The sequence below is a fragment of the Diorhabda sublineata genome, chromosome 6 (assembly GCF_026230105.1).
Source record: "Diorhabda sublineata isolate icDioSubl1.1 chromosome 6, icDioSubl1.1, whole genome shotgun sequence".
Taxonomy (NCBI): Eukaryota; Metazoa; Arthropoda; class Insecta; order Coleoptera; family Chrysomelidae; genus Diorhabda; species Diorhabda sublineata.
Genome location: NC_079479.1, coordinates 25,634,270 through 25,658,684, shown reverse-complemented (window position 1 = coordinate 25,658,684; position 24,415 = coordinate 25,634,270). Strand labels below are relative to the sequence as shown.

At 30.4% G+C, this 24,415-nt stretch overlaps 4 protein-coding genes across 8 annotated transcripts; 2 read left to right on the top strand and 2 right to left on the bottom strand.

Moving 5' to 3' along the window:
* The first annotated feature begins 10 nt into the window (after window positions 1–10).
* LOC130445485 (protein salvador homolog 1) lies at window positions 11–5,084 on the top strand. The gene is made up of 8 exons (XM_056781120.1): window positions 11–305; window positions 421–640; window positions 700–823; window positions 884–1,151; window positions 1,210–1,390; window positions 1,449–1,633; window positions 1,979–2,111; window positions 4,887–5,084. The coding sequence occupies exons 1-8, from the start codon at window positions 215–217 to the stop codon at window positions 4,939–4,941; spliced, it is 1,257 nt and encodes a 418-aa protein (XP_056637098.1). The 5' UTR covers window positions 11–214; the 3' UTR covers window positions 4,942–5,084.
* LOC130445488 (uncharacterized) lies at window positions 4,965–6,694 on the bottom strand. Its single transcript, XM_056781122.1, has 2 exons — window positions 5,247–6,694; window positions 4,965–5,191 (listed from the first exon to the last, which is right to left on the bottom strand). Exons 1-2 carry the CDS (start codon window positions 5,467–5,469, stop codon window positions 5,067–5,069), a joined length of 348 nt encoding a protein of 115 aa, XP_056637100.1. The 5' UTR covers window positions 5,470–6,694; the 3' UTR covers window positions 4,965–5,066.
* A 131-nt stretch (window positions 6,695–6,825) lies between these two features.
* On the bottom strand, window positions 6,826–9,368 carry LOC130445487 (CCHC-type zinc finger nucleic acid binding protein-like). The gene is made up of 3 exons (XM_056781121.1): window positions 9,198–9,368; window positions 7,269–7,543; window positions 6,826–7,183 (listed from the first exon to the last, which is right to left on the bottom strand). Exons 2-3 carry the CDS (start codon window positions 7,534–7,536, stop codon window positions 7,002–7,004), a joined length of 450 nt encoding a protein of 149 aa, XP_056637099.1. The 5' UTR covers window positions 7,537–7,543; window positions 9,198–9,368; the 3' UTR covers window positions 6,826–7,001.
* A 395-nt stretch (window positions 9,369–9,763) lies between these two features.
* Window positions 9,764–22,569, top strand: LOC130445479 (tubulin polyglutamylase TTLL5). 5 transcript variants are annotated; one of them, XM_056781110.1, is made up of 13 exons: window positions 9,764–9,908; window positions 9,990–10,159; window positions 12,200–12,492; window positions 12,603–12,845; window positions 13,683–13,959; window positions 14,209–14,408; window positions 14,691–14,917; window positions 14,987–15,194; window positions 16,303–16,497; window positions 17,615–17,774; window positions 18,133–18,283; window positions 18,508–18,674; window positions 19,492–22,569. In XM_056781110.1, the coding sequence occupies exons 2-13, from the start codon at window positions 10,020–10,022 to the stop codon at window positions 19,688–19,690; spliced, it is 2,460 nt and encodes an 819-aa protein (XP_056637088.1). In that variant the 5' UTR covers window positions 9,764–9,908; window positions 9,990–10,019; the 3' UTR covers window positions 19,691–22,569. The 5 variants fall into 5 exon arrangements, with proteins under 5 accessions (XP_056637088.1, XP_056637089.1, XP_056637087.1 ...); XM_056781111.1 differs by having other exon boundaries at window positions 9,782–9,908; window positions 17,618–17,774; XM_056781109.1 differs by having other exon boundaries at window positions 9,782–9,908; window positions 12,200–12,504; window positions 17,618–17,774.
* Window positions 22,570–24,415: the final 1,846 nt, after the last annotated feature.

The window sequence follows — 24,415 nt, the reverse complement described above, 5'->3', positions numbered from 1 at the left end:
ACCTTAAAATGACATAAGAAAGAAGATAATTATGACAGTCGACAATTTTGTAAACAATAAAGTTTACTAAATTATTTTATAGCAAAGTATATTATAAAAAATGAGTTCCTAATTGTTTTGAAATTATATGAAAAGTGCGTGATTATACATATGAATATGTAAAGTAAAATTTGCAAATGCAGTTATAATCATTTGCAATCATTTAGATCTGAATATGCTTTCAAGGAAAAACAAAGACTTGCGGACGATAAAAGAAGGAGTAGTTGGGAAATATGTTAGAAAAGATACCCCTCCAGAAATGCCGAGTAAGTATATTGAACTTTTAATATTATAATCTAATAGTAAAAACAGAGTAATTTTTTTTTTAAATGATTAATATTTATTTTCGTAATTGGGTTAATATTTGATATCAAATTTTAGTTATAAACGTGTGGACAACTGAACCTAAACGAAGAAACTCAAATCAAAGAGCATCCCTTTCATCAACTAATACAATTTCATCAGTTCCTAATTCAAATTCTACGTCTCAGGTAACAGTTCAGAAATTCGGTAATCAGAAAACTTTAATAAGTGATGTTGGTTTGGGAGCGCACGAGGGGAAATATACCCCAAGTGCTTCCGTTCCAGATTTGGCTACAAGGTATTTAACAATAATATAAACATATTTATCATTACTTAAATTTCATTATTTATGAATAGATTTGCAAACCTCACTGTGGGGTTAACTAATGATCAAACAACTTTTTGTAACCCAGGAATAAATTCATCTCAACCTATTTATTCAAACCATTTAGTAGGAAGTATGTATACTGATAATTCTGCTGTAAGTAGTATATTTGGTAAAATAAACCTTGTATGTTATTTGTATAGAATTTAATTGTAGAATAACGCTAATTACGTCGAAATTGATCAAATATACCCATTTAATCAAGAGAATAGTTATCAAGAATCACAGTATAACAGGACTAATTCCCCTATTTACCAAAATACAAATAAAAACTCAGTTTTAAAGGATGCGACTGTAGATTCTACACCAATTTATAGCAATACAAATTGTAAAAATATAGGAAATTCAACACAAACAGTATCCTACACGGAATCTTTACCACTTCAATCAAGACATAGTTTAAATATATCTGAAAACGTACAAGGTGAGTTTCAATTACGTGTAACAATAATTTTTACCTAAATTGGTTTTTGTTTGTGAAGAACAATCAGAAGAACTCCCGTTACCACCCGGATGGTCAGTAGATTATACATTAAGAGGTAGGAAATACTACATAGATCATAATACTAAAACAACTCACTGGTCACATCCGTTAGAAAGAGAGGGGTTACCTACGGGTTGGCAATGCATCCAATCACCTGTTTATGGAATATATTACGTTAAGTTAGTATATTTTCTAAAATTATTTATAAGATTAACTTGTAAAATTGCAATTTTTTAGTCATATCACTCGAAGAGCTCAATATGAACACCCCTGCTTAGTGCCGTGTTTTAATTATCAATCAGAATCATATCAGAGATATGTACCCCCCAGACCAACTCATTTTCAAACTCACAGCGTTCTAGTACCCGCTAATCCTTATTTACTTGAGGAAATCCCGCATTGGCTTAATGTTTATTTTAAAAGTAAGTCATACTTTGTATTCATTGTACTATAATTTCATCTTATTTCAACAGAAAGTGTGTTTTTTTAAAACTTTATTGGGATTTGATGATCTAGCTGCTGGGATTCATCCTAACTTGCTCCTATGATAATCCTTTTGTGTAGAAAAAAATTAGGTGCAGTATTATCCTGTTGGAAATATTACAAATTTTGCTAGTTGATGAATTGTATGGAGAATTCTAAATCAAAACTATCTACCACTGAATCAGTTTGTCTCTAAGAAGAATACTCAAGGAGGTTCTAACCTAAATTATTGGGAATTTTTAACCAAATCGAGAATTTTTGAAAATAATATATAATTTTTGTAGCTAGCCCTGACTTAGATCACAAGTTACGTTGGGACATGTTCAGACTTTCAGAATTGGAATGCTATAGTGCCATGTTAACTAGACTATACAAGCAAGAATTGCAAAGTATTGTTATGAGATACGAATCCTATAGGTAAGTGTTCATCATACAAATCAACTTCTTTTTTGGGATTTGCTATCACCTTTAAAAAAAGTATTTTGGGGATTTTTATAACTTATTGACCACTCTCAGTTTCCTCTTTATTTTCACCTGTTCCTTAATTCATAATTGATTATGATGATCAACGATTCTCCTGATGTGCCCCATTTAAAACAACCAGATACTGATATCCTAGGAACAGCTCATCAGTAACTTTTGTTTAAACCTTATAAGGTTACTGGGACAACTATAAGGGTTTTCCATGTGTTTGCACCATCTTCATTCTTCATCATAAGGAATGCCAAGAAATGGGAGTCTTAGGTGACCTACCTAGTCACTATTCGAATTTGTCTCATGCCAGGTGTTACCATTCACTTCCACAGAGCCTCTCTTCCAAGCAAGCTCAAGGATGTAACAGTCGCACTTTTGGCTGTTTGGTTGCACCAAGAATGGTTCTAGGCCCTTTGTATTGGTGATGTTAGTCCTTGAAGTGGAAAAACTACAATAAACTTAAATAAAAAAATGCTGGCTGTTTTCTGACAACTCAAAAACGTCAACTCTATATATATATATATATATATATATATATATATATATATATATTTTGTCAAAATTGCACAACTGAACACAGACAAATTAGCCTGAACATATAGGGGCACTATCTAATACATACTAATATCTATATTTAATACACCCCCTCAATTTAAATGTATTATCTAATCTAATCACTTCAACATTTACTTCTTTTTGCCTTTCCAATTCTACTATATAATCTTCTAAATTTTTATCAGCTTCATTTTTTGTTTTGAGAGTTTTAACTACAACAAAATGCGAATAATCATCGATAATGGTCTGAAAATATCGCGATTCACCAAAAGCGGTAGGGTTCATTGGACTACAAACGTTGCTGGGGAAGAATTCGCCAATTTTGGTTGATTTTCTTTCTCTATCAGTAAATGGGCATCTTGTACCTTTACCTTCCATACATGCAGAGGAAATTTTATTTTCTGCTGGTAATCCTAACTGAATTAAAACATCTTTTCCAGCATGACCCAGTCTTCTGTGCCATATATCTTCATCTAATATAACATTACATTTCTCATCTTCATGTCTTATTTTGTCAAGTATCAACACATATAAACCATTCTTGTTTTTACATTTTAAATGCAAATTTTTACCTTGTATAATTATCTTTTCTCTTTCTACTATAATTGTATGACCCATTGAGGTAATTTTCGAAAGTGATAACAAATTATGTTTCATATTTTGAATCAAACCTTCCAAGCAAAACTTTTGTCCTTGAGTTTCTGTTTTCAGAGTTCCTATTTTATTTGCTTGTAAAATGTCACAGATTGCAATAGGAATGGTTACAGGCGTGTCGAGCTTTCTTATATTAACCATATACTGTTCTAGTTCCTCTTTTAATAAGTGATTACTTGCTCCAGAATCCAAAATCATTGTCATTTTTCCATTTGTTTCAGAACATAAATTTGCTGCATACAGCTGCACTTCTTTCTCTTCTTCTTTTATAACGTTAGCTTGCCCTGAATTTTGAGTATATGATCTTTCTCTTCCTCTTCCACGTCCTCTGTAACCACCTTTACCTCTGTCTCGCTTAGGACATTGTGAAAACCAGTGCTTTTGGATCCACATTTATAGCATCCACTTGAAGCTTTAAAATTAGATTAGATTAGTAGTGTCCGACTGTGAATTATTTTTAAGTTCTTCATCTAACAGATTAGGTTTAACGAAATCTAACTTAACATTTTCTATTTTTTCCAAAACAGTGGCTACATTATTGTATTTTGGCGGTAAAGCAAACAATAAAAGACATACTTTATCTCCTTCATCTAATATAGATCCCACATCTTTGAGATCTGTTATAGTTGTATCAAATTTTTAAAATAGGTCTTCCATTTTTTCAAATTTCTCATTTTTCATAGTTAATAATTTTCTCTATAATGCCATCTTAGTTAAAGAACTTGTCCTTACAAACGCATTTTTAAATGCCTTAATTTGTTCTTTGGCCATTATGCATTCTTTAATAATATCTAAATGCTTCTGATATACCCGGAATAATAATAGACTGAGCTTTTCATCTTTGCACTCCCATTCATCCTTCTCTTTTCTACTTGCTGTTGAGTCTGGTGGATTACCATCTATTGCCTCTAAAAACTTATCTTTTCGACATAATATTTTGATCCTAAACAGCCAGTTGCTAAAATTGTTAGCTTCTAGTATCGGTATCATCGTATTTGTAGTCATTTTTCTAAATTTTTTCGAAACTTTTCTCTTCTGACCTTGTCATTAAAACGCTAAATTTTTCTTGACTGATTTTAGCCACGAAATATTACTAATTCTTCTTAACAACGTTCCGGGCCCATAACCTATTGGTTGTGTTAGTCCTTGCAGTGAAAAAACTACAATAAACTTAAATAAAAAAATAAAACACTGGCTGTTTTCTGACAACTCAAAACGTCAACTCCATATATATATATATATATATATATATATATATATATATATATATATATACACGAATATTTTTATAGTGGTAGTGAATAAAGTGTTCAAGTTTCATTACCAATTTTTGATCTGTTGTTTATTTTTAATAATTAACATTTGAAACTGTTTCTAAACTTATTTTTTCTTCTTAAACTAGTAAAATTACAACTTGCTTCAAATAGAATCATTAAAATTTGATTTGTAAATAAATTTAAGATAAATGTATACAATAATCCACTAATACATACATTTTAATTATTATAGATCAGCGTTGATGGTAGAAATGGAGAAATTTTGCCTAAATCGAAAGAATAGGTAGTTCAAATGACTCAATTAACACTGTTTCTTATTTTAAATTTTTTTTATTCCAAATAACAATGTTATTTATTTTTTAAAGTTTACATAAGTTCTACTTAACTTTGTGATTATATTTTATAAAAAAAATTATCCATCTACTAAAGTTTTTTTATTATTTACACCTTGTTCCTCATCTATTTTATTCAACGATAATCCTTTTACTCTATAGACTTGGGCGTTTTCAATACCGAGGGTTTTGGCCCATTGGTGACCTGCAAATGGTTTAAAATGAATTTAAATTTGATATTTTTACACTCGTTTACCCACCTGGTGATACATTAACATCATCTTCTGACTTTACATCATAATATTTAGCCCAATCCGCTTTACCTTGATATATCATATATGCTACGAAACCGAAAGCGTTCCAAGCGATAATCGAATAAGTTACAGCTATTCTTTGCTTCCAAAGCGCCGCTCTATCTATAGGAATAGGATTTGTATTTCTTCTAATGTATCTTCTCAACCACCTAAATCTAAATAAAGTCATTTTTGGTTAGGTAACTAACATAACCAAAAAGTAACTCTTCTTTTTTATATTTAATGATAGTTGATATCATTAGCCACTTATTTTATAATTTCAGGAAATACATATTTTCCGTTTAAGGCGTATCTGTAAACATATATTCATTATTATTTAAAGAAAAATTAATAATTTGATTGTAGTATCTTGTTGATTCTTTGTACATTAAATTTATCTATGATTCTGGTCGTTGAGCAGAGACTATTATATAGGAATACCTTTCAACTCAAAATTACAGGGATTTGTCAATATAATGTTGAGAAAAATGACGCAATAGTTAATAATTTTGTTAGTAATACATTGGTGATTCCCTTTCTTTATATATAAAGTTAATCTATGATTCTGATCGTTGATTGCAAGCTACTTTGTAGATAAATTACTCAAGATTAAGTTAGAGATCTATAAGGATTTGTCAATTTAAAGTTGGCACAAGTGATGCAATAGTAAATTTTATGTTGGTGATTCTCTTTCTTTATATTTAAATTTTATCTATGATACTGATCATTTATCACAAATTATTTTATAGACGAATAACTGAAGATTAAGTCAATATAAAGTTGGCACCAATGACGCAATAGTACATAATTTTATGTTGGTACTATATGGGTGATTTTAGTCATTGGTCTAACTAAAGGGTGCTTCAATTCTATAAACATTTATGTTTTAATGGCCGTTAAATATTTTTCTTCTCCTAGATAATTACGACATATTTACGAGGATAGAAAATTGAATTCCTTTTCGTTTCTATAACAATCATCTTTAGGAAGCAACAGCACATTTTTCCTTCACTTTCCACAATTTTTTCCTCCTTTTGCTGGTCCAATTTTATTCTAGAAACGCTGATTTTCACTGTACACTGTTTGCACCCTCTACACTAACAATTACATTGTGTCGGCCCAATACAAGAAACGCAGATTTTTCGTGCACACTATGCTATCACTATACTAATAATTCTAATTTTCTGACTTACATTACAATGAGAAAGTTATCGTCTTCAGAAACCAAATGACATTTTAACTACACTTCAAACTATTTTTTCATTGGTCGAGAATTTATAAAAAGTTGAATACCTTGACATGATAGAAATCAAAGGCCAAGGAGAGGCTTTATATTACTCACACCAGGTTACCCAATTAATTCACTATTCATCTTCAACCTCTAGTCGAAATTACTATCTTTCTACCCACTTTTTGTTCCGGAAATTGAAAGTAAAGATTTTTACCACTCACATTAGTGTAGGAACCAAATTCAATTGAAACTATTCGATTTCTTAATATTTAAACTCACACTGAAAGGATATTTGTATATAATTTCGTATCAACATTCATAGGAAAGTCTTTAATTAAAAAATAAGTACAATATCTCATGGAAATTGGACAAATGAGAATACAAAAAAAGAAAAAAAACTTGAGTTCCAACAAGAATTTGAAAAAAAAAATACATTTTCATGTTTAAATATATATATAAACTGCATACAACAATACAATCAACATGTGGCACTACTTTCTGTAGTCATTTTCTCGGCAATCTCTTTTCAGATGCCCAGGTTTGTGACACAGATAGCAGGCTTTCGTGTTGTCGGGGCAATTCCTAGAAATGTGACCCGGTCGCTGACAATTGTGACAGGTATCATTAGATGATCTGTCACCACTTGCATCAGGGCAACTGCGGGCAATGTGACCTAAGAAATAAATTATATCATTTAAAAGTCACTCAACAAAATGATATACTGGTGTTTTGATAGTTTTTTTTTAATGAATATATACCTGGCTTCCTACAGTTGTAGCAGGACGGCATGTCAGGACTTTGCACACAATCTTTGGCAAAGTGACCTTCTCCATAACAACGGTAACACCTTGCTGATTCTTCCTTACAGTCACGGGCATAATGACCCATTTTATTGCATTTGTGACACTTGTCGCGATTTCTGCTGAAAGAACTTCTTCCGGAATCTCTACCGCCACCAGGGAGAGAGCATTCCCTAGCAAAATGACCGGGTTGATTACATTTATAACAAGTGCTGCCTGAACTCATTGTTGAACTAAAAAAAACATCGAATCAATATCTCTTGTATTGTGCACATAACAAAGGCATTTGACTAAATTTACTTACAACCTTTACAAACTTACAAAGTTTTATAGTCCATTACAACATGTTTTGCCTTGATTTACTATCTATAAACCACCAAAAATCTATTAATTACAAAAAGGAAAACATTCCTGAGCTGTAAAAACTATTGAACCAACTTTTGCTAGCTTATCTATTGAACTAGGCACACCCAGTAAAGTTAACTAACAATACTAACTGACCAAATACACAACATGATGCTGCGCATTTGATCAGCATGTTGGACATAAACATCACTTTTAGGGTAGTAATTGATAACCACCATCATGGGTCAATAAAGATTCTACAAGCTGGTAATATCTCCCAGATATTCAGAAACTAGAGCAAAGAGCGGGATTTGTGGACTAAAAAGCAAACCTAGCCATACCAATAGGAAAATCACTCACCATTTACAGGTGGATTTGTTAGGAATAAACAAAAATTTGTTCAGGAGTATTCTAGAAAGCACATTCACTCATATAGCCAAGCGGCTATAAGGTCCTGAAAGCTACTGAGTGCACGCCCAAACTAACGTGGAAGTGGAAACGAACTTTAAAAGCACCAACTAACAGAAACAAAGTAACCCTAATGTGATTACCAGGGTATGCCTGGCAAAGAGGAAGCAGACAACCTTCCAAAAAAGAGGCAATAACTCCATATTTAACACCAAAGCCCTGTTGTAGCCTTATAAAATACCACATCAATAATGAACTAAACGGATGTTTAATAATAGTGAGCATTGAAAAAGTTGCTATAGTGGTATTAATTATGAAACTGAACAGTTACTCATGGAGCAATTACTTTTTTGTGAAAGTGTACTACTTTTGAAATTTCTACTAATTAAATAAAATCAAACATATCTCAGATTTCTAGTAAGTTGGAAAAGTGCAACTTTGATTAAAAACTTTTTTATTTTAAAAACTATATGTCAATCTAAATTTTTTAAGATAGGTTATGTAGTCGCATGGGGGCATTAAAATTCTTTTTGTAAAATTAATTCATTAGTTAAAAGCTAAATGTTATTTGCGCAAAATGTTTAAAAAATTCAAAGACTATGTGCTGATTACTGTATTATCTATGCAAGGCCTCAGAATAACATTCCAATAGAATAATAAACTGTATTTTTCCTATATTATACTAAAAAATACCTAATTTGAATAATTCATTATGAATAAAATAATTTTTGATGGTAATTATGACCTACCTCAAGTTTTGAATATTTTTTCACATGTATTTCGTAAAATTATTTGCAAAAAAACTCAAGCTTTATAATTATTTATTGATGTGGCAAGGCAACCAACTTGATATTGCAAACTAAGGAACATTTTATATCCTCTGTACTCGTTTTGAAATACATATGCCATTTGCAAAAATTAAGCACATCATATACCAGATGTTATATTATAATTAATACAATATTACGAATAATATAAAAAATATAACAACAATCTATATTTTATCTATAAATAATTAATTAATATTTCAGACTTTCTATATCTATCGTGAAAACATTCACAAAGCTTATTCACAGAACATCCGTCCACGTGTTTTGTTAAATTATCAAGTCGTATAATATTACTTTTTCTTACCTTTTCAAGTATTTCTCAAGTTGTCGAATAAGATTTTATGCTTATGAATGTGTTTAATAAGAAAAAAACACTCAAATTATGCCACATTCGAGTTAAATCTTTAATAAAAGTAAACACAGTATCAAAATTGCACCTAATGAAAAACCGGTATTACAGACAACTTCGTTTATCAGTTTTACCAACTTATACTTTTAATTATATTGACAAATAAATTATAGACAGTTTCACACGATCGAACTTTCAATTTACTATTTTATAAATAATAATATATATTTTTTAGAATATATTTAATGAAAATTCTTATAATAAAACTGCTTGTTTACTTTTTCCAAGATATTTCTAGTTTTTCTGATAATAATATACATGGTTTTGTACACTTAGTTATTCGTTGTTTAACATTAAAATCATTTATGTAATTTAGGCGTGATTACAATTCCGACATGATTAATAATAGAATTTATTTATTAGAAAAATATTTCAAATTAATAATAAAAAATAACCATTTAAATATTGTAGTAACTTTTGTTTTTAATGTTGGTAGACAAGGTGCCACATCACCTTATTCCAGAGCCGGTAACGTATGACAGAAATTGTACATATTAAATTTTCTATAGTTGCACACATTGCTATTGACATATCAAAAAGAATGTGACGAGATCAAATTTTCAATTTTAAATTTTTGCAGTAATAATTTCAAAAAGCAATCAAAATGTGAGTACACTTACTCAGACTTATTATCTGTGGGAATTTGAAATATTTGAGTAGAGTCAAAATAATTTAGGTCATTTTTAGTTTTAGTGGATTCAAGGAATATTATAAAAAATGAGTAAACCTAGCGATACCGCGGGAGAAAGTAAAAATTCCTCCTCGTTACAGCAAAATAGCAAAAGTAATAATAGCAGCTCGAATGAATCACTCAAAGTCGAAGATACCGAAACCATCCAATCTAATGAACAGAAGTTGTGAGTTAATTATCACAATGTTGCGTTTACACCCTAATTGGTTCAATTATTTTAGACAATTATCTAAATCTAAATGGAATTCCTGGGATTTTTCCTACCTACTTTCCCGTAATAGTTCCAGCGTCCCATTGAACTGTAAAGATTCCCTAGAAAAGATCCTTAAGTCCACCACCAGGTTTATTGTTTCTGTTTTTTGGTAACACATATTTAAACTTTATGTTGGGTGTCTACATTTATAAATTCCTTTAATTTTTTTCTCATACATTTTTGTAGGTTTCATAGAAATATTTTGATGAAAACATCAATTTTTGCTTATTTTTTTTAACTAATCTTCTATCAAAAGAGACATAAAATGAAGACCATTTATTAAGAATAAAATATATTTATAAATTTCCAGCAATAATTTAGACTTTTTATGGAAAGTATAACCAGGGTCATTCCAAGTCAAATCAATTCATAAAAAGACCATTTTTACTCTCAATTTTCTTTGAAATTTGGTTCAAAATTGTTAAAATATGAAATTTTATTGAAATATATCAACTAATTTTCGAAATACGAGGCTGTAAAGCTGCTATAAATTGGGCCAAAAAAAATTCAATTTCCTATTTGAGATACAAATTTATGACATTTCACAGAATTTTGAATGCACTTGCCTATGATATGTACAAAAAATTCAAGACCACAGCTCCATTTTAAATTTTGAACGAATTTATTGCAGAAATGGGGTTTCATTTGATTGCTGTATCTACAGATTTTATATTCAAATTTATTCAACAATAAGTTGCACTCTTTCATTCATCATGACTTCATTCCCAAATAGCAGGGATCTTTTGTCAATAATACAAAAGAAAATCTAAAAAAATCTGAATTTGTTGTTGAGTTGAAAATTATGAAGCTTAAAGCTACCATGACAGTTCACAATCCATCCTTTTATTATATACTTCAACGAAGTGAAAGAAGAGTGGCATTTTTTTGCTACAGCTCATGATATATGAAAAGCAAATCTGAACCCACTACAACTAATTGAGAGGGCTGTAGAAAATATTTACCAATTTAGACTTTGAATATTCTACCCAAAAAGGCTATTCTGACTCAGAATTATTTTAAAAATTCAGTTTGATCTAGTATTGGCAATAAAACCATTCTTTCCCAAAGTAATATTGTTTAAAAACTTTTCTATGGAATATGGAGCTTAAAAAAAGAAATAACAATCTTCTGTTGAACTGAAATTAGTGGATGTATCTATGAAACAAAATGGTAACTTTGGACGTTTTAGAGAATAAATGAAGAAGTTACAAAGTAAAACTAAGTTTTCTTCATTCAACTGAGCCCTCTAAATCATTCTTGTACCTAGAAAACTAATATTTTGTGGGTTTAAGTTTTGGGTGGCCTCCTATTGGAAGAACTTATGTACTATTCGAAATTGTTGTATACTGAATGAATTAAGTTTTAATTTAGACTATGGAATTTTTGTACTAGGGGTGAGATTTGCCCCATATGCCTTTAACTAGAAAATCTTCGCCATGAAAACACAAATTTAAGATCTGACAAGTACTAAATCTTTTTTGGAAGTTTTTGAAATTTTCAATTATCAGTTTCTTTTTAACAGTATACTCTGTGTTGTACTCTAGGGAATTAGAAACTAATTCTGTACTAATATGTTAAATTTTGTTTTTCTCTTTGCAGTATATAACAAAATATTGAATTTTAACTTGTGGTAATTTTATGCTCATCTTGTAAAACTATGTTCAAATTTTAAGAAAAATCAACAATAAATTCAGATTATTTCAAATTCCGAATCAAAGAGAACAACTTATTCCAGAATAAAATGTTAAATTCATCTGAATTTTTCTCTAATATCTGTAGATATTATCCACTTTATTGTATTGTACTTTGACAACTAAATTTTCTTCAAAGATCCTCCCAAAATGAAATATGAAGTTTAGTCTTGAATTTTTTTACATTTCATAGGAAAGGGCATCGAAAATTCTGTAAATTATCACAAATATCTTCAATTAATATAATATAAAATTTTTGTAGTAATGAAATTCCACCTGAGGTACCAGTTTCGAAAACATCACAAGAAGCTTGGATATCAGGAGGTACCTTGGGGTCTCGTAATACTGTTTTAATATTTAAGAGTTCCGCATTAGCTAATGCCTCGGAAGAATTAATACAACAAAAACCCGCTTATAAGTTACATATTACTTATAAAGTTCTTCAAGCTGAATCTAAATTATTATCGAAATTATTGGACTGCCATGGGGTTACAGAAGTTGCTCCGAATTCTTCAGATTTTAATCTACTATGGACTGGTTCCCATCCAAAACCAGGTTTGTTATGGTGTAAGCATGTACACTAAGTGTCTGTCTTTTCACTACATTTACACTCCCGACATTTTAATACCTTTTATTATTTTTTTCAAAATTTCAATATTTTTTAGGTACCATTAGATCCTTAGCGCCTCACCAAAGAGTTAATCATTTTCCAAGGTCTTATGAACTAACACGTAAAGATAGGCTTTATAAAAATATAGAAAGAATGCAACATGCTAAGGGTTTCAAAAATTTCGATTTCATCCCTCAAACTTTTGTTATGCCCATCGAGTATAGAGAATTGTGTTCCACACATCATCGTGTCAAGGGACCTTGGATTGTAAAACCTGTAGCGTCTAGTCGTGGTAGAGGTATATACTCATATTTAAATTATCTCTTAATTTATATAAACAATAAATATTTATAGCTATAATGATAATAATTATTTGTTTTAGTTGGAGGCATCAAACATACTCAAATAATGTTTAATTACTGTATAAACATGCAAATGATGATTTAATTGTTGTTTAATTGATCTTAAATGTAGATTTACTAGTAGTTATATCAAATTTAGAGTCTAAAAGACAATTATGTACCAAACTAACTATAGTTCTTTTTTTAACAACTTATGTGGATTATTTTTCAATTTCTATGCTTGTAATAAATAATTTCTTTTTATATGTCTAAATCTGTGACTCCAAATTGTTTTTGCAAACAAATTTCAAGTTATATTAAATATTTCTTATTATATCGATAATTATTAATCAATTTTTATGCATATAACAGATCATTTGTTTTTATCTGACTAAATATGTGACACCAAATGGTTAGGTGTAAACAAATTCCAAGTAAATAACATTGTATACTTTCAGAGTTTCTTGGAAAATACTGATGAGGTATCATTTTACTAATATGTGGAACTAAAATGTTTTAATAAACCAATATCTTAATGTTTATAACTTCAGTTGTGACTTTTTCATGTTTAAATAGTTTTGATTTATTGTTTTGTATAGAAAAATTTTCATTAAATTATAAAGAAAGTATTTCTCATTTCATACATTCTAAATGGAACCGTTCCAATCTATGGTTTTTGGTCAAAAGAAAGTTTTTTTTCAACTGTAGATTGAAACACTCGTTTATGGATACAATTACCATTATTGGTAGTCATTGGTCGAATAATTAAATCTCTAAATGCGTTTTTATTTTAGGAATTTTTATTGTCGAAACTCCAAATCAAGTGCCTCTAGAAGAACCAGTCGTCGTGGCCAAATATATTTCTAATCCTCTTTTGGTAGCCGGACATAAATGTGATTTAAGATTATACGTAGTCGTTACCAATTTTGATCCATTGATTATTTATATTTATGAAGAAGGCCTTGTTCGATTTGCTACTGTTAAATATGATGCTAGTCACAAGCAGCTGTGGAACCCGTGCATGCACCTATGCAATTATAGTATCAATAAATACCATAGTGATTACGTTAAGTGAGTAAATTAAAAATGAACTTTTTTTGTGAAAAAAATAGGGTTAAAAAAAGAATTGAGGAAGATGGTAAAATAATTTGATACAAAAGTGGTTGACTGACATAAGAAGAAATGTACTAAAATATTGCTGAAAACATCAAAAATATATGTCTATTATCCAATTGGATATAAAATCATTTCTCTTTATCCTTGAATAACATTTAGAAAAAAGTAATTTTCTATTGATAAAAGCTTTTGTGTTTATTTTAGATCGGATGATCCATCAGCAGAAAATGTGGGTCACAAATGGACCCTTAGTGCTTTATTGAGACATTTAAAATCTGAAGGCAAAGATACTGCGCTGCTTATGTCCCAAATTGAAGATGTAATAATTAAGGCAATATTGGCTTGTGCTAATTCTGTGATATCCGCTTGTAAAATGTTTGTTCCTTATACTAATAACTGTTTTGGTGAGTAAAATAATCAAAAATGAGCTTAAAAAAATCAGTACTTAGTGACCAAAAAAAATAAAAAATAAAAATCTCATGTTTATATCAGTTTTATTGATTCGGCATCACACATTTACCCCTATAACATTTTGAAATGTTTTTTCTTTACGCGTGGTATTTTTTATGTTTATTATTATTATTATTCTTCTAAATAACTGTCTCACACTGCATCAAAAGAGATAACGTTTTCTAATTAGCTTTAATATTAAATATTTTTTATTAATATCTGAAATTTAATTTCAGAACTTTATGGCTTCGATATATTGATAGATAAAATGCTTAAACCATGGTTATTAGAGGTTAATTTATCACCATCATTAAATTGTGATAGTCCTTTGGATGTCAGATTGAAATCCGCCATGTTGGCTGATTTGTTATCCTTGGTTGGTATACCAGCCGTAGATCCAATTATAAGAATAAACGGAGATTACCAAAAATCAAATTTTAGTCTAAAATCGAATTTTAATCACGTAAGTTTAATTTTTGCTTCAAAATATTTTTTCATATAAATATATTTAATATATATATTAAAATTCCAGTGTAGACGTGTGCATTCCGCAGACGGCTTAGCTAGTACTAGCAGTTCATTGAAAAAAGGGGCGCATACTGTTGGTAGAGGTCCTTCTCCGTATACCGCCGAAGAAGCTAAAATGATCCGATTGGTTACATCAGAATTCAAAAGGAGAGGTGGTTTCGTCAGAATATTCCCTTCTGCAGATAGTTGGATGAAATATTCTCAATATTTGGGTAATTTTTTTTGTTATTAGACTATATTGAAGGAAAAAGTCATGATTTGATTATACATGTATAACCTTTTTATAATCAATAACTGCGAAAATACCCTTCCGCATCCGCTAGTACCATTTTTTATGAATTTTTTCGAGAGAAGTCATAGGGATTCAAGTCTGCTGAATAGGGCGTATATTTCAACAATTCGTGCTCCAATTTACCTTTGGTTTTTGAATCATGTGAAAGAGTGCTTTATCTAGGTGGAAAATTATTTTTTATGGTGTAAACAAAGTCTTTTTTTACATTCAATTGATCCAGTAACACTCTTCGTCTCTAGTTTTACCAGTGTATAGCAAACCTTTTTTTGTATCCCAAAAAAGCTGATGCTAAAACTTTTTGAACCCTTATTTCGCTTTGTATCTGGGTTCATATAAACCCTTTAGTATCTCGTTTAAATTAAGGATCATGTTGGTAGACCCAAGTCTCTTCTACAGTTATAACACGATGCTAAAAATCAAGGTTTATAATTAAATACCTAAAACCTTGATGCTTTTTTAAATGTATCACTCAATTTCTGTTAATTTCTCTTCTCTTCAGTCGTTTTTTGCTTTTATAACCAATCCGGGGTGTAGAATATTCTCGAAAGTTATTCCAAATAATTTCAAAACACTCTAGAACCCTTCAATATACTTTTAGAGCCACTTTGAGATCTGGGGTATTCAAGTAAGTTATTCACTATATTTTAGATCACTCCAGCATACTTTTATAGCCAATCGGAGGTCTAGAATATGCTATAAAGCTATCCAGAACATTCTGGAACTCTCCAGTATACTTTTAGAGCCAATTTGAGATCTAGGGTATTCTAGAAAGTTATTCGGAATATTCTAGAACATTACAGATTAATCTATAACAGCTTAATCATATAGACAAAGACCAATTTCAGTTATTTCTTCTTTCAAACCAAAGAAGCATATCAACAGTTCCTATTATATTTTAATTTGAAATGTAATACATTACCAGTAGAGGTATATAGACCTAATGTCAATATTTTTGGTGTGTAAACTATTCTTTTTCAAATTATCAAGTAGTTTAGTAATAATTATTTATGTACTCTTATATTTTCCAGATAGGAATACAGGTATACCATTGTCGGGAAATCCGGGAACAAACTTTTGCTTAAGCGGACAGCATAATTACAATCTATTGATTTACGCACACTTTTATCCCGATATTCCAGTCCTGAATAATCCTAATGAAAGGAATCAGACTCGTTCGAGACAAACGATGCTTAAAAGGGATATATCCATCGAAAGCCACAAAGGTAAGTAGCATCCGTGAAAAGAAATCCAATGAATTAAGATCGGGTGATTATATCAATTCTCACCTTCATATTTGGCATCAGGGTACTGACAGATATTGCTTTGGGTACTTTGATGACGATCTACCTTATTGGAAATTTTGGTCTCTGGGGCTTATTTCTGGGAGTTTTGTTTACATTTTGTTGCAATAAGAAGTGAATTTAGAAAAAAGTCAATATTGGCCTCAATAAAATAGGATACGGGAAAATAACGTTTGAAGTAGCACTGCTAATGACCCAATTCTATGGAGAGATCTCCTATAATACCTCCACAATTTTTCTAAAAGAAACCAGAAAACTAGCACCAAAAGCCTTTTATTGATCAGAGTAGGAAAGAGCTTGGCAAGAAGAACAAAAAATTTATATGTGGCACAGCTTAAACAAACTAACCTTCCTGACCAGTTCCTTTAGATCATGAAGTATCTGATGAGTGCAGAACCTGTGGGTAGAAGGAAGAAACTCTGGATCACCTAGCTTCGGACAAGGGTGAGCCTCCTTAAAGGGACAGGACTTCATTAGAATTATGAAATGAGACTTTGGAAGTGGAATATGATCGTTAGATGACCAAAACTTCTAATTATTTGTCTATATATCAAAGTGGGCTTTGAGATAGCCAGATCTCATAGCCTTAGATTTGCTTTACATGACTCTATTTCTCAATATGGTCGATATGGAGAACAGACATTTCGTTTCTCCGCACTAGTACTGTATTCCAGAAGTACTAGACACATTGCACTAAACATTTTTGTATATAGATGTTGATTACATCGAAAAATAGTCGTAATTTTGTCTAATTTTATTTTATTACACTCAAATATGGACATTCCTCTAGATATTGGCCTTGAACTGTAGGTGTCCACTTCTCCAAAAGACAGAGTCCTCATAAATTGACTCTATGACTATCGATTAGATTTTGAAAATACTGCTCTACAGCTCAATCAGGTCATCGACCTGTCTTCTATGCTCTAAGTTCTCCAAGTTTCTAATCACCTATAATTCGAATTGCTCGTATCTGTATCGATCGAGCATCCTCGGCATTTAATTTACTTTTTGATTTTGATATTGATTAAAATTGTTGTAGTAGGTAATAAGACTTTGAACGGTAGACAGGACCGATACGAAAGGATGTTAAGTCAAGGACACAGATCGTCATTGGCCCCTTGTAAAATTACCAGGGAAACTCATTGTTTGGATATAAAGAAGCGAATAACTGACATGTTGGAAACTGGCAAAAGGATTACGTAAGGAAATTATTACAAATTATTTTTATTTTACCCAAAAAAAAAACTAAATCAAAGTTTATTTGTCTATCCAGATTATTTTCTTACTGCTAAGGTTGTTAAAGACGCGTTTATTTACACTTTAATCATATCCAGAAAGTTAGAGGTCCTCTAATTTGCCGAAATCAAAAAAATGCCTTCTTAGAAATTGATTCTATAAAAACTGCTACAACATACAGGTTATAAAAAATAACATAAAGAAGTTGCCGCCGCATCAGCAAAACTTTATATTCTGTTAACATCATTGAACAGGACCGGCTTCAAAGTCCTGTTTGTTATTTTTCTCGACCTGTATAACTTTATATTTATAAATTTTTAGCCAATGGCAAGCGAGAAAAACTTTCAGTCATTATTTAGCATGTATACTAAGGAGGATAGTGAAAGGACCGGATCAAGATGATCACGTAGAAATCGTTTTGAAATTCATGCAGAAAGCGTCTAATTATTTGAGAACACCTTTCAACGTAAAGGTATATAATTCAAATGTGATGGTTATGGGATTGTAATATGATACCTTTCAGATATCCTTTTATTCATCATCGGGGAATTAATTTCCTTTAAAATGATCATGATAAGCTTGAATTATTTATTTTTGATATTTCATTGCGAAAATCCCACAACAATCACGTTTATAAAGACTTTGTTCGAATTTTAATTTCAAGTATAGTGTTTAATAAAAATTAATTTTTTTTAGACTCCAAGTCAAAAGTTGGATTACAAAGATCGAGCTGCAGTTGTAGCTAAACAATTGAATGATTTTTTGTATCTGTATAACAGAGAAACTGATTTGTACGTCGATAAGACGGAAAGAGCTAGTCAAATACCAAAAAAAATTTATAATGAATTTTTGGAACACGCCCGGTAAGTATTGAATTGAAAAGTGCATCACAAAGGATTACGATAAATGAGGATCCAAATGAAAATTTCCAAAGGATCAGTAAATAGAACTTCTAAACTTCCCCTTCAAAATGATCCATTTGGGACAGCTACACACACACAGGTGTAAACTGGTCAGTTTCAAATGTTTTCGGGATTTTCCAAATGATCTTTTTTTCAATTGCGGGAAAAGTCTCGAGGACACAAATCAGGCCAGTTATTAATAGACAAACTTTTCTTCAATTATACTTCTGTTCAGTTTTGAGGTTTTTCGAGTCTATTTTGTCTACTAAAATTTTATTTATGGTGAAAATGTTACATTTTTATTGCTAAAAGAAACAAAAGCCCTTATAAGTTCAATTTTAACAGTTTTTGGAGTCTAACATCTCCTAGATATCTTCTCAAAACAATTTTCCCCATAGTCACAGAATGATGGATGGCTGCAAATTACGATCCTCCCATTTTTTTATCTCATAACCATTTTGATGTCATAAAGAGTTGAAACTTGAACTAAGGGATTAACAAACCTTTATACGACGTTGCTAGATTGTCTGCATTATTGCCAGTTTCTCATATATTGCTATCTCCATCATGTAAATGTATGGAAATAATAGTCATATAAGTCACTCTACTGTGTCAAATTTCGACTTTTTCAGTTCCAAATTTGAAATTTCCGATCATAAATGCTTTAATATGACAATTATGTTGTTTTAATAGTTTCTAATTGTGGGATGGTGCAGGTTGAAAATTTACATTACTTTTTGAACACACTGTTTGTTATAGAAATTAAATTTTGTTTTAGAGAATCCGATTTGGAGGAATTATTAATATACCAAACGACTCAAAATGTACCGAGTTATGCTACTAATACAACGTTTCCTGGTTTATTGAAATGTATTCCAGCTATACCGAAACATTACGGTCTCAAACCACCCTGTAAGGCGAATAAATCGAAATCCGGCATGAATAAACCTCTAGCACAAATCGAGGTACCCCAATAAAGAGATGCTCGTTTTGTATTAAATTTTTTCAGGTATTATTTGAAATTATTAAGAAATTGTGACTGGTTATTCGATTTTTTTTGGTTATTTGTATTTTTTTTTCATTAATCAGTCATCTAGTAATAATTTATTCTATATGTTACCGAGTTTTTGTTATAATACACAGACATTTTCTTTTCGCACTGCTTTTCCATGTAATTTTTTCATTCATTCATTAAGAAAAACAAAACGTTTCTGTGATACTTTAGCTAACCGTAATATTTCAACACCAAAGTTTTGTCGAACCCTGTATGGTACTTAACGTTTTTACTAAATACTCACTTAGTTTATGTCGTTTTGGAATCGAAAAAGTAAAAAAAAACGAAATTGATTTAATACTTCTGTCGTTTTAAGGCTGAAAGATTATTTAGATATGAGGGTGAATCAGAAACTAAGGGATTTGAAAATAAAATAGTTTGTAATCGTTAATCAGTTTTTCCGTTTTATAAACAATTAGGGCTGGAGATTATAGGGTGAATCCAATTTTAATGTGTTCGGAAGCATACTATGCCAAACCCAAAAGTCCATTCATAGGTTACAACTTTTGCAAGCATTTTTTTTTTGGTGCCCTCACTGTTTGTATTGCTTGTTATCAATTACAATTTGAATAATGAATCCCGATGTATGTTGTAGGGCTCCACCTTCTTTTATGGAGGTCAGTAAAAAAATTTGATATCCTTATTGTACCAAATTTCGTTTCCTGGTGTGCGGTTTCATTGTTTTCATTCCAAGCTGTAGTTGGATTTTTATTTTGAAGATTCTCATTGCTTTGAAAAGGTTACTTCTATTCTGTATTGTCCAGTGGAGTACTGGAGTACAAAACGTTGACTGTAGACTTCATAATTCCTCATAGTTAACTTGCTTCTTTACATAAGTCAACTACGATATAATTAGTAAACTTTTTTTTTTAATCTCACATTTTCTGTGCCTTTTAGATTATAATTTTGTATATAAATTAGTATTTTCAATGATATTGAATAAAATAATGAAAATTATCTTGGCAGTCAATGTGTTGAATCCAATTTTTCAAAAATCTATTTCAATTCATGTATCTAAATTATCAAAAGATCATAGAAACATTTCTGAATATTCTAAAACAATTAAAATCGTTTTTAATTCTTGTAAAAATTATTTTTGAACCTAAAGGCATCAAACACTGTTTTCGGTTCATCCAGAGTCATCAAAAATCCTTTTGACTCAGTCATATTTTCTTCAGTGCCTTGTTTTTAACCACTCAATAGAGCACTTATTTGTCTATTGTATTAAAGGTGTTCTATAGGGCGGTACAAATAAAGCCTCTATTCTTTAGTTCGGATTCAGAGAGTTTGTTGGGAGTGTTGGATACTTATTGAGGGGACAACTTCGTCAGAAAACTTAATCCCTACAAATAGATAATCAATTCTGATAGAAAATTTTTTCAAATTCATAGATTTTCCTCATGTTTTGAAATTTTTCTTTTCCAAAACTGAATCACTTACTGTATTTGTAAAATTTAGAATTGCAGCTAATTTATTTATTTATATTATTTAAATGTGTTTTGTTTGTAGTTTAGTTTATTTAAAAAACTTTTTGACAAATATATTGTGATAATTACCCATAACGAACTACACAACGCTAGAGCACAGTATTTTTTCTACATATCTAAAAAGTTTTTTTATTTATTTATATGTCAGGTTACACAATTAAAATACGGTCGGTTTTTATCGTTTGTAGCTTTTTTTCATCCCTTTAGTATCCAAAACCACCACTTGAGATACCTGAAAAAGTAAATTGTAGTTACTTTCAATAATTAGCTGGATTCTTCAATCGAAACCATTCCAAACAACAAATAAATTGACTGTATATAGAAGTTTGACTAAAATGGGTCTTTATTTTGAAAAAAAAAATAATCAAGTTTACAATTTGGTAAAAGTTTCACCCAGTAGTTGAATAAAGACTGTAAAACATTTATTTCTCTGATAGAACTGTTTAAGAAGAACAATGAAGTCAATAAATATGATTGTGGTTATTGGAACATACCAACTTATTTATGCTCAAAAAAAGATCATAATAAAAGTTTCAAAAAAATCTCTAAGCAATGATAATTTGACTGGTGACATTTATTTGGAACTTGTTACGTTGTTGATGCCCTAATAACCCAAAAACTGGAAGATGATGTAAATTTTCATGGAACAAACAAAATGGAGCATCTCCATACCAATTTACTGGAGAGACTGTAGGACAGGCTCCCAATTCAACTGGTATGGATTTCTTATGTGGGGGTTTTTGTAGTCCAAACTTTATGGTACACCCCTAGCATCTCATCAAAACCTTGGGTGAAGAATCGTTTTATTACATCAAAAATGCTGCGAAAAGCTCATAACAAAAAATTGGAGGTGGAAATTCATTTTCCCCAATAGTTTTTTCAAAAAGTGTTGCTCAAAATAAAAAAAAAATAACATTGCATATAAAAATGTTTTATTATTTAACTCCTTTCGCAATTTAAGGTATTTTAAGGGGTACTAAAGGGACAAAAAAGGAAGACATTGAAACTATTATAAAAACTTAAGCCCTTCTAGATCAAAATTAGCTAATTTTAGAGTTTTACTCAATCTAAACATAACTTCAGATATTTAAAGGTGCACAATTTATTTGAGACGCATTGTTTATGACCTGGTATGTTGCGGAACTGATGCAGTATTAAATATTGAACACAGTTTTAAACTTAATTAAATTTACCTCTTTTTTGGTTGTTTATATATATTATTTTTATGAAAACAATTGAATGGCATCAAGAGCAATTGTATTAACTTGTTATATTACTTCTGTGTCTTTTTGTAATATATTTTATATACCTAAACTGTGTTTTAATCTCAGTTTCACTAGAAAACTTCAGTTTAGAAAAACGGTGAGTCATAGTCTTTATACAATCAGAATTTAATTTTCCCCTCAAATAATTGAAATATCGTAGATACTATATGAATATGACATGATAATATTTGTAAAAGATGAGGAAATATCGAATGAAAATAAACGGAGACAAAACTAAGACGATGATGATAAGGCGGAAAGGATACATAAGATAAACTTAGAAGAATCAAAACAGGAGCAGGTCTCGAAGTTTAAATACCTTGGAACTGATATTAACACGAAAAGAAATATTGGAAAAAGAGATAAACGGGAGAACTGGAGATTATTGAATGAAATTGAGACACAGTTCCTAGCCAAAGAGGAAATGATGAAACGACAAAATAAGGAATAACATGAGAGAAAATAATAATTCACAACAAAATCGAAGAACAAATTAGATGGTTTGGCTGTGTGGCCGAAGAACGATTAAAATGGAAGATATTTGAAGCACAAACTTACAAAGGAAGACCGATGAGGAAGAATAACAAATTATATTGTTCAGTCATGTCATGAAAATGGGAGAAGAAGGATTAATCTTGAAGATATATGAAGCAAGAACTAACAAGAAAGAAACTAGATGAAAGAAATAAAGAACTGGAGAAAATAGGAGGAAGAATAAAAGAAATGATACAAGATAGGAAATAATGGAGACAGCCATAGAAAAGGGAGCCAAATTAATGACTTGACTCCAAAGAGCCTTACACCTTAGAAATATATGAAGAATAACTAATTAATCGGTTATTCATTACTTGAAATATCCAAAAAAGTAAACTTCGATTACTACAAAATGCTATAAAGACAGGACAGACCTAAGTCATGCTTATAGAGGCAGTTTAATTCGCGTTTATTACACATAATACTTACAATTTATTGAAGGGGGAAAACGGAAAAAAAGAAAATCCCGATTTCCGTCAAATTTCGTACAAGGGGGTTTCCTGATATGAAGATCTCAAAAATCAAAAAAGCTAATCAGTTTCTCCGAAAACAACTTATTGAGGGCAGAAAAGTAGGGAAAGGTAATGAAAATTGGATCTTATGGAAAACTATTGCTTATATTAAAAAACTTATATGATTTTCGAAATATTCTTAAGAAAGAAAATACATGATACCTTGTGATTTTTCGAATACTTGCACAGTACTGATTTGATTGGTTAGCGGTTTTAGAAGATAGCTAATTTGAATAGACTTGATTGAACATTTTTAGTCTAACCCTTCAGCAACCAATCTTATACCATATTAAGAACTGGTTGCCTAATTACATTCATAGCTTCTGGCGTCGCTCGGTAGATGGCGGCAAAATCGTGAAATCATAGAATAAGTAAAAATAGTGAAGTTCCGTTTAAAAAAAATTTAATAATTTCATCTATGAGAAACGTATAAGGAGTTGAGAATGCGACAGACGCGTCCCTAACACTTTTCGGGGGAATCAAATAACAAAATTGGATTTTCTGGGAAACTATTCTCTCATTAGAAAACTGATATGCATCCATTCAATATTTTTTTATTTTGATTTTCCGAGTTGTAGGAAATCGACTCAAACAGATAGAGCATTAGGAAAACATACCAATGGAGGACTATTAAAATAAAAAGTCCCTTACACACAACCAAAAGAATTTAAAAAATCTAATTATTATAAAATTCAAATAGACATAATTTTTGTCAAAAATCATCAAACCCATATGATTGCTATATACTTTGAACGTATTAAAAAATATATACAGATATCGAAGACTATTGAAATGTATTTAAGAGTAATTGTGTTCAAAAACTACTCAATTGAAACATTTTATTACCCAT